At 45.2% G+C, this 10,005-nt stretch overlaps 1 protein-coding gene across 1 annotated transcript; it reads left to right on the top strand.

Annotated features, from left to right (window-relative positions):
* The first annotated feature begins 666 nt into the window (after positions 1-666).
* LOC140723957 (nuclear factor 7, brain-like) lies at positions 667-6,622 on the top strand. Its single transcript, XM_073038494.1, has 6 exons — positions 667-1,434; positions 2,116-2,211; positions 2,629-2,862; positions 4,628-4,650; positions 4,738-4,856; positions 6,615-6,622. Exons 1-6 carry the CDS (start codon positions 1,024-1,026, stop codon positions 6,620-6,622), a joined length of 891 nt encoding a protein of 296 aa, XP_072894595.1. The 5' UTR covers positions 667-1,023.
* Positions 6,623-10,005: the final 3,383 nt, after the last annotated feature.

Here is a 10,005-nt window from a genome sequence, read left to right as displayed (position 1 = left end):
CTGTACTCAAATCCTTTTGCTATGAATGTCAACATACCATTTGCCTTTTTCACCGCCTGCTGTACCTGCATGCCCACCTTCAATGACTGGTGTACAATGACACCCAGGACTCGTTGCACCTCCCCTTTTCCTAATTGGCCACCATTCAGATAATAATCTGTTTTCCTGTTCTTGCAACCAAAGTGGATATCTCACATTTATCCACATTAAATTGCATCTGCCATGAATTTGCCCACTCACCTAACCTATCTAAGTCACCCTGCATCCTCCTCACAACTAACACCGCCGCCCAGCTTCGTGTCATCCGCAAACTTGGAGATGCTGCATTTAATTCCCTCGTCTAAATCCTGAATATATATTGTAAACAACTGGGGTCCCAGCACTGAGCCTTGCGGTACCCCGCTAGTCACTGCTCAGTTTCTCTGGCATCATGTTTCCTACTCGAGAATCCAGCATCTGCAGTCTCTTGTGCCTCTCTTTTCAGAATTTGCCCCTTTCAGTCCTGCCTCAGACTGAACCAGGCTTTTCTGTCCGTTTTCATTTCTGTTCTGCTTCTTCTTTAGCCCATCACGCCACCGGGACACAAGCTCGCCAGATTCCTCTGCCCAGGGCCGTGATTTAATCGGGCCTGTGGCTCCCCTCTATCCACACGATTCAATCGTCTTCCAGCGGAAGGTCCTTCCGATCCCAGGGATGAGGCCTTTAGAGATTTAGTTGACGTTTCTGTCGCACTGGGCTTTTACGGGATGGGGTTGCTAGAACCATGCCTAACACTCCTCCGTTCGTAGCCGGGCTTAGGCAGTCCATAGCCGAGTTTTCATTTCTGTTAGGAACTACTGAATGTGTTTCTGATCCCACGCTGATATGGAAATGGCCACAATTCTTTCCCACTGAACATACGCAGTGACATAATATTCATTCCCCGAGTCTGCTGCGCGCGTAGTGGACAATCGCGGTACTGCAGGCGATCAGCAGCTCCCCGAAAGTGAAAGCATTCTGAATCAGGAAGTGCCGGGAGTTAACATGGCTTCGAAAAGAAAGGCCGAGAGTTGGACCGAGGAGGTAATTTGTCCCGTCTGCCTGGATTTCTTCACCGATCCGGTATCACTGGGGTGCGGACACAACTTCTGTCGCTCTTGTATCACACGGTGTTGGGAAAGGGAGGAGAGAAACCCCTGCCCGGAATGTAGAGAGGAGTTTGCTGACCGCAGCCTCAGGGTGAATCGGGCCTTAGCAAATCTGGCTGAAAAAGCTCGAAATATAAACCTGAATCCCAAAGGGAAGGAAAGTAAACTTCACTGCGAGGAACATGAGGAAGAACTGAAGCTGTTTTGTGAAACGGACAAGACACTGATCTGTGTGGTCTGTGCGGTTGCGCAGCAACACAGACAGCACCGCTTCATGCCGATTAAAGAAGCTGTTACACTCTGCAAGGTAAAACTAACTCGAATTTGATTCTCACCCCATCGTCTATTGTCCACGACACGAGCCTCCATAAACAACATATCCCCCCACCGTTCGCCATCTTCAATCGGTTTCTACCACGAAGCACAGGCCCACTCCCACCCTCCACCACTACAACACTCCGCGCTCTATAGGGATCGCTCTCTACATAACTCCCTTTTATCCACTCGCTCCTCCCCACTGATCTCCCTCCTGACACCGATACCTGCAAACGGGACAAGTGCTACACCTGACTCCTATCAACCCCTGCCTCACCACCATTCAGGGCTCCAAACAGCCCCAAATTCTCCCCGTTTCTTCCATGGTCGATTGTCCTCTCGTATTAGATTCCTTCTTCTCCAGCCCTGACCTCTTCCACCTGTCCCCTCTCTGCTTCTCACTTCATCACCCCCCGCCGCGTTCCCCCTCACGTTGTCTCACCCGTCACCTGTCAGCTGGTTCTCATCCCCAACCTATTTATTCTGGCTTCTGCCCCATTCCTTCCCAGTCCTAATGAAGGGTCTCATCCCGAAACACCGACTGTTTATTTCCCCTGAATAGATGCTGCCTGACTCATTGAGTTCCTCCGGCATTTTGTGTGATAATCGGGTTTGATCACCTGTTTCTTTTGATGCATCTTTGTCTCTATTTCCTTCACTCTCGAACTTCCAGGATCAGCTAAAATCTTCCTTAGACTTTCTCACAAAAAAGAAATCAGACTTCCAGGAAAAGGAGCAGCAACAGAAAGAGAAGATTTCCGGAGTTCGGGTGAGGCTTCCTGAGCGGAATTTCTGATATTACTGTCGAGTTTTGCTCCTTTTAATGCAGAAGAGCCGAGTATCGCAGCTCCAGTGACCTGGGTCCGATCCTGACCTCTGCTGCTGTCTGTGTGGAGTTTGCATGCTCTCCCTGTGGCCATGACGGTTTTAGACACATCACAAGAACATGCTGGTTAAATGGTTAATTACAATTAACCCTGTGAAGGTGATGGAGAGTGTGTGTGAATTAGGTGGGAGTTAATGGGTCAATGAGGGAGAATAGGTTTCAGGAAAACTTGATGGAATGGGATTGACGGGAATGTCTCAGAAGTAGTATGGACCCCAATGGACTGAATGGTCACCTTCATGTCATAAGGAAATGCAACACAGCAATGCAGTAAACTAATCTTCACCTTTCATTCGACAGAAACAGTCACACAGCGTTCAGTCCCACATCACATCCCAGTTTGCTGAACTGCACCAGATTATCACTGAGAAAGAGCAGAGCTTACTCAGGGATCTCAGGGAAGAAGAGGCGAGGATTCTAAATCCAATGGAGAAAAATCTTCTTAAGATTCAAGAGAATATAAGGATAATTCAGGAGGAAATCTCAAAGTTAAAGGAACAGATGGATCAGAAAGATGGTGTGATATTTCTCAAGGTGAGGGATTACATTTTAATTTATTTCTGTCAAATTGAACTAAATGAACAGTGGTATATTTGAAATAAACACAGCACAGCGGCCAATTCTACCAAATCAATTACCACTGCTGGTGTCCTCACACAGAGTGTTCTCCTTGCATGAGGAACCTCCAATCACTCCGCTAATGACATTCTAAAATGTCGGAGACAGATATTTCATCCTTTATCAGCAACATACAATATTTAAGCGATGAATTTTCTGCATAATTAATCATAAATTAAATTGCAATTAATCTGTCAACAAAAGATATGACATCTGCCAGTCCCAGGCTCAAAACAGCCCAGAACAAAGTACGAATACGTAACTTATTCCCTTCGCTTTTACCATGTCCCCACTCAACTGACTGGTTTTCGTAATAAACACGTAACTCAGAATACAATGCAGACAGAAAACAAACGTGTTGCTCTTACACACAGCATTTACAAATAGCAGTAAACTGTTTCTCACCAGACAATTGATGCAACTATTCAGGGTTGTTGTTGTCCCAAAACTGGACTTCCACAACTTCTGTACATCCCAGGACAGAATGCAATCTTCTCTGAAATGATTTACTCTGATCATAACACAGAGCTGCTGATTGTGTCCTTAATTACCACATTAAATATCCTCTAAAACTTCCATTAACTCCCAGTTCCAATCACAGGCTGTGAGTGTGTCTGGTGCGGTGGGTGAGAGGGTCTCTCTGTCAATCAGTGAGAACAAAGAACTTGACCCACACATCAGACTTATCATCCATGTCCGGTTTCTGTCAGATTAGGGAAACCTTCCATGTTTCTTTAATTTTTCGTTTAAATTTCACATTAGAAACGTAGAGATATAAACATTGAAAACTTACAGCACAATACAGGCCCTTCAGTCATCAGATTGCGGAAACTTTCACTGTCTCTACTTCTTTGGATAAGTTTTACATGGGATTGTGTCCCATTTTCTGTCATGAGCAGGCCATTAGGTCCATCTTCTATCAATTTCCCTGGCCGCTCACGTGTTTATCCAACCTCCCCATTACATTCAATCTCTGCTGTTCCATTTCAACCACTCCTGTGGCACTGAGTTCTACATCATCTTAATTAAATTTCTTGTGGGATTTATTAAAAACCACCTGGCATTTTATCTTTGGCTGAAGGTCTCCCCATAAATAGAAACATAGAAACAAAGAAAACCTGCAGCACAATACAGTCTCTTTGGCCCACAATGCTGTGTCGAACATCCACTGACTTTAGAAATTACCTCGAGATAACCATAGCACTCTATTTTTCCAAGCTCCATGTACCTGTGTAGGAGTCTCTTGAAAGACCCTATCGCATCCACCTCCACCTTCGTTGCCGGCAGCTCATTCCACCCATTCCAAAACACTTACCCGACATCTCCTCTGTACTACTTCCAAGCACCTATGTCCTCTCGTGTTCGCCATAATGAGGTACTTTTTTCACCTTCGCGCAAGCAAATCCATCACTAATCTTAAATTGTTCCATCTTATCATTCTGACGCCTTATCCAGATGGTAATGCACAGCCTGTCCTGTCTTTCCTGTAAGTTTCATCCTCTCAGTATTGGTCTAACTTTCAGAAACTTTTCCTGTAATTTTCCCCATGGTTCTGTATTGCTGGTGTGTGTTTGTGACTGTAGGAATGGGAATTTCCAACACCTTGTAATAAGTTGGATGAAATTCATGATGTGGACAGTAGGTCCAAGTCTAATCGGATTTGTGTTTTTATTTATTTCAGGAGGAAGCTCATCGGAACAGGAGGTAGGACATGCTCTTTACTGAAACCCTGTATGGATTTGTAAAATACTTCAAAATTCCAGTTTATCACCAGCAGTTTAATATTTACAGAATCAGTGACGATGTCCAGGAATTGTCAGTGACAGATGAGGCCCTACCGGTTGAAAAATTCGATCACCTCTATTTGTTGAACACAGTGCTGAGAGAAACACTTGATGCCATTAACCGAGGTAAAACTACAAAGATTCATTTTTTCTTGTTTATCAGACACCATTAATTCATAACTTGAGGCAAAGATTGGCTGTAATAACAGGCTGAAGGGGAACTGAAGTTTATTCCACATCAGCCCCACCAACTGGGAGGCATCACTGTCACATGGTCAGCTGGAGATGTCAGACCCCTGAACACACCAGCACAGGGTCACAATACAACCAATACACGGGAGTGACAGATGAACACTGTGTCCTGATCCCAGGCACACTGCACTAACACGCCAAAACACTAGTTTGTATCCTACCACAGGAGCTGGGAAATTAATACAGATTTCATGATACTGTAGGGAATAAAAGCGGGTATCAGTGTGGTGACCGAGATTGTCAGGAAAATACACAAGTCCTTTGTGCCCTGTGAGTCCAGTGTCTGATTGACGCAGGTCTTCCACCTTCTGGATCAGCATCTCTCACTGTTGTTAGAGGCAGAAGAGGGGAGTGGTCGTGATAGGGGACTCAATCTACAGGGGAGCAGATAGGAGAATCTATGGACATGAATGGGACACCTGAATGGTATGTTGCCTCCTTGGTGCCAAGGTCATGGACATCTCAGATCGTGTCTGCAGCATTTTTAGAGAGGGAGGGAAAACAGTCAGATATCCTGGTACGTTTTGGGACCAATTACATAGGAAGTAAAAGCAAAGAGATCCTGATAATAGAATTTGGAGAGCTTGGTAGAAAGCTCAGAAGCAGTACCTCCAGGTTTATAATTTCTGGATTGCTGCCTGTGCCCCGTGCTGGTGAGGGTAGAAACAGGATAATTTGACAGATAGAACATGGCTGAGAAGATGGTGCTGGGGACAGGGATTCAGGTTCTTGGATCACTGGGATCTGTTCTGGTGGAGGAATGACCTGCTCAGAAGGGATGGGTCGCACCTCGACCCGAGCGAGAACAATATTCTCACGGAGAGGTCTGAGAGAGCTGTTGGGGAGGGTTTAAACTAATTGGTGGGGGTGCGGGGGGTTGGAACTGGAGTGAAGAGATAGGACTGATGGTAAAAATGCAAAGATATCGTGCAGTCAGACAGTCAGATAGGACGGACAGATACGAGGACAAAATGGCAGCCAGCAGGGTGAGTATCAGTGCATTAGAGATGCAGAATTAAAAAGGGTAGCAGATACAGTACATAAAGTGTTATATCTTAATTCATGGAGTATGAGAAATAAGGTGGATGATCTTGTTGCACTATTACCGATTGTCAGGTATGATGTTGTGGCCATCACGGAAACGTGACTGAAGGATGGTTGTAGTTGGGAGCTGAATGTTCACGGTTACACAATGTATCGGAGGAAGGAAGGAAGGCTGATGGGGAGGTGTGGCTCTATTGGTAAATCAGCAGCAAGATGTGACATAGGATTGGAAGATGTTGAATCCTTGTGGGTTGAGGTAAGGAACTGCAAAAGTAAAAATGACACTGACACCAGTCATATACAGGCCTCCAAACAGTCAGTGGGTTGTATTCAACATGCAGGTCAATTGGGAAAATCAGGTTGGTAAAGGATCTCAAGACAGTGAGTTTGTTGAGTGCAATGTGATGGCTTTCTAGAGCAGTTTGTCGTTGAGCCCACTCGGGGAACAGCTCTACTGGATTGGATGTTATGTATTGAACCAGAGGTGAGTAGTTAAAAGAACCCTTAGGAAGCAGTGCTCACAACATGACTGAGTTCAACTTGAAATTTGATAAGCAGAAAGTAAAGTCTAATGTTGTAATATTTCAGAGAAGTAAAAGAAATTAGTGGTCTGAGAGAGGATTTGGCAAGGAGGTGCTGCTGGCAGGGATGAGAGCAGAGCAGAAATGGTGTCAGTTTCTGGGAAAATGAGGAAGGTGAAGGATAGATGTACTACAAATATAAATAAATACTCAAAAGGCAAAATAGTACAACCGTGGCTGCCAGGGGAAGACAAGCTAATCTAAGTGCAAAAGAGTGGGCATACAACAAAGTAAAAATTAATAGGAAGACAGGGAATTGTGAAGCTTTTAAACACCTACAGAGAGGGACTGAAAGAATGATTGAGAGGGGAAAATGAAACATGTAATTGAATTGACTTTATTACTTACGTCCTTCATATACATGAGTAAAAATCTTAATGTTACACCCCTATCTAAATGTGCAGTTCATAGTAATTAATGATAAATAGTATGTATAACAGGCTGGTTAACATAACATAGAAATACAGTTGTGTCAGCATGAGTTAAGCAGTCTGATGGCCTGGTTGAAGAATCTGTCCCGGAGCCTGTTGGTTCTGGCCTTTATGCTACAGTACCGTTTCCCGGATGGTAGCAACTGGTACAGTTTGTGGTTGGGGTGACTCTAGTCTCCAAAAATCCTTCAGGCCCTTTTTACACACCTGTCTTTGTAAAACAAGTTAGCAAACAATATCAAATTATTTTTCAAGTATTGTAAAAAAAAACAGAGATGAGAGTGGATATAGGACCACTAGAAAATGAGGCTGGATATATAATAACGTGGGATAAAGAGATGGCAGATAAACTAAATGAGTATTTTGCATCAGTCTTCACTGTGGAGGACACTAGCACTGTGCCAGATGTTGAAGGGTGCACGGGAGGAGAAGTGAGTGCAGTTATTGTTACATTGGAGAAGGTGCTCGAAAACAGCGGTCCCCAACAACCAGCATGCGCTACCGGGCCACGATGAAACGATATGATTTTGCGATGTAAGTTAGCTACACCTTTCCTCATTCCCTGTCATGCCCACTTGAACTTGAACCCGCACAAAGTCATCAGTCATCAGTGACGCCTTCGCACCAGGGATCACTGGTCGGTCTCAGGTAACCGGCCTGCGAGAAGTGCGGACAGACGGGTGCCACCTCTAAATCTGGTTAGCCCACCGTATATTTGTGGGGGACCCGGTGCTAAAATATTCACAGAAGACCTAGTTCGGGCTCAGGGTTTCGTAAGTAGCAGAGCAGCTACTGAAAGTCATCCCTCCAGCCACACTTTTGTTGGCCGATAGATCCTACCTACCTACAAGGGTGCCCCGTTGCACTCTCCTCACACTCCGGACTGCGACAGCCGCAGCCCTGGCCCGGGGACCTCCAGCCCTTACCTTGCCTTCTCACCCCACCCACGACCAGCCGCACCTGGCCAAGACGTCTGGCAGCGGGCGGGTGGGAGGCTGGAGTTCAGGCCCGGAGGCTGCCTAATTAGGCAATGAAGCCCTCCAAACTGCTTCGGTACCTTGAGTCCAAGCACCCTGCACTTAAAGACAAACCCGTTGAGTTTTTTGTGCCAAAACAATGTGAGCAAGCGGGACAGAAACAAGTGCTGAGAGCCACGAAAAGTAAATTGCGAAATAGACTGTAAATAAGGAACACCCTTTGAGTATCGCTGTCTCCCGTCACCCCTGGATGGGACTGTCTTGTTGCAGGGAAACAAGGCCTGGTCTCCCACTGATTCAGCGATATTGGTTTGTTGGAATGATTTTATATGTACATTCGAGGAAAATATGTGCTGTGTTTATAATCCAAACTTTACTTAAAATGTTATGATGCTATTGACTTATGAGTTATATATGACTTATCACTGTATTCATACGAAGAAACTGTGTGCTGTCTGTTTAATATTGAATCCGTTAGATAAACCCTTTGGGAAATAAAATCGAGTGTATGAGCCACTTGTAAGTGAGTTATAGTTGACTTATCACCTATATTCCGGTTGTGACTAACACACTCCCCCCCCCCCCCACCCCGTCGGCCGGTCCACAAGAATATTGTCAATATTAAACCGGTCCGTGGTGCAAAAAAGGTGGTTGACCCCTGTTGGCTGGTGACCTCTATTCTGCAGAACACCGTATAGGTTAACGTGCAGGTAGAGTGAATTGTGAGGAAGGTAAATGCAACATCAGCATTCAGTACAAGAGCAGGGATGTGATGCTGAGGATTTATAAGGCACTGGTGAGGCCTCACCTTGAGTATTGTGAACAGTTTTGGGCTGCTCATCTAAGAAATAATGTGCAGGCATTTGGGAGGGTTCAGAGGAGGTTCACAAGGATGATTCCAGGAATGTTAGGGTTAGCATACGTGAAACATTTGATAGCTCTGTGCCTGTACTCGCTGGAATTTAGAAAGATGAGTGGGGATCTCCTTGAAAAGTTTGAACGTTGAGAGGTCAAGACAAGAGTAGATGTGGAAAGGACGTTTCCCATGGTGAGGGAGTCTACGACAAGAGGGCACAGCCACAAGATATAGGGGCGTCTATTTAAAAACAGAGATGCAGAGAGTTTTTTTTACCCAGAGGGTGGCGAATACGCAGAACTTGTTACCACAGGCAGTTGTGGAGACCAGGTCGTTGGGCATATTTAAGGTAGAGCTTGATAGGTTCCAGATCGAACAGAGTATCAAAGGTTGTGGGGGTGAGGCTGGGGAGTGGGGCTGAGCAGGAAAAAACAAGGATCAGCCATGATTGAATGGCGGAGCAGACTCGATAGGCAAATGGCCTAATTCTGCTCCTATGTCTTATGGTGATCAGACCACTACATTGAAGCATTGTGAGAATGAGCTCGGACACACCAACAAGCATTGACATGGGTCAAGATTTCATCTCGGGAGAAGCACACACAGCATAACCGGCCTGGCAAAGCTCCCTCACACACATACACAGGAAGGACTGGCAGATTGTAGTCAGAGCCTCAGCAATGTACATTGTTATTTCCCTCAGTAACCTGGAAACCAGTCTCTTCAGAGACAGTCATTTATTCATTTAAACAACTCAATCATGTGTGACACATTGTCAACACACACCAGACATGTGATGACACACTGTAACATACAAATTCTTCAACGTGCACACTCTCCTTCAATGTGTACACACAAACACACTGATATTTACCACAATCAACACACACATACACAGTATCAGAGTGTGACACATGGTCAACACTGAGCTGCCCTCTGACGTGACGTCACATCAACACTTCACAGACAGACTCCAGGGTGAGATTCCTCAGAAGGATGATTTGGGAAGGGTTTGACAGATGTTAAACCCACAGCCCACTTCATGCATCTGCAAGACTAGGATATCTTCTTGCGCATGTCCCATCTGTGTGTGTTTGCCCCATATCCCTCTAACCATTTCCTATCTATGTACCT

Source organism: Hemitrygon akajei, unplaced genomic scaffold (genome assembly GCF_048418815.1).
Source record: "Hemitrygon akajei unplaced genomic scaffold, sHemAka1.3 Scf000149, whole genome shotgun sequence".
NCBI classification, from domain to species: domain Eukaryota; kingdom Metazoa; phylum Chordata; class Chondrichthyes; order Myliobatiformes; family Dasyatidae; genus Hemitrygon; species Hemitrygon akajei.
The sequence above is the reverse complement of the archived record's forward strand: the minus strand, read 5'-3'. Positions and strand labels throughout refer to the sequence as shown.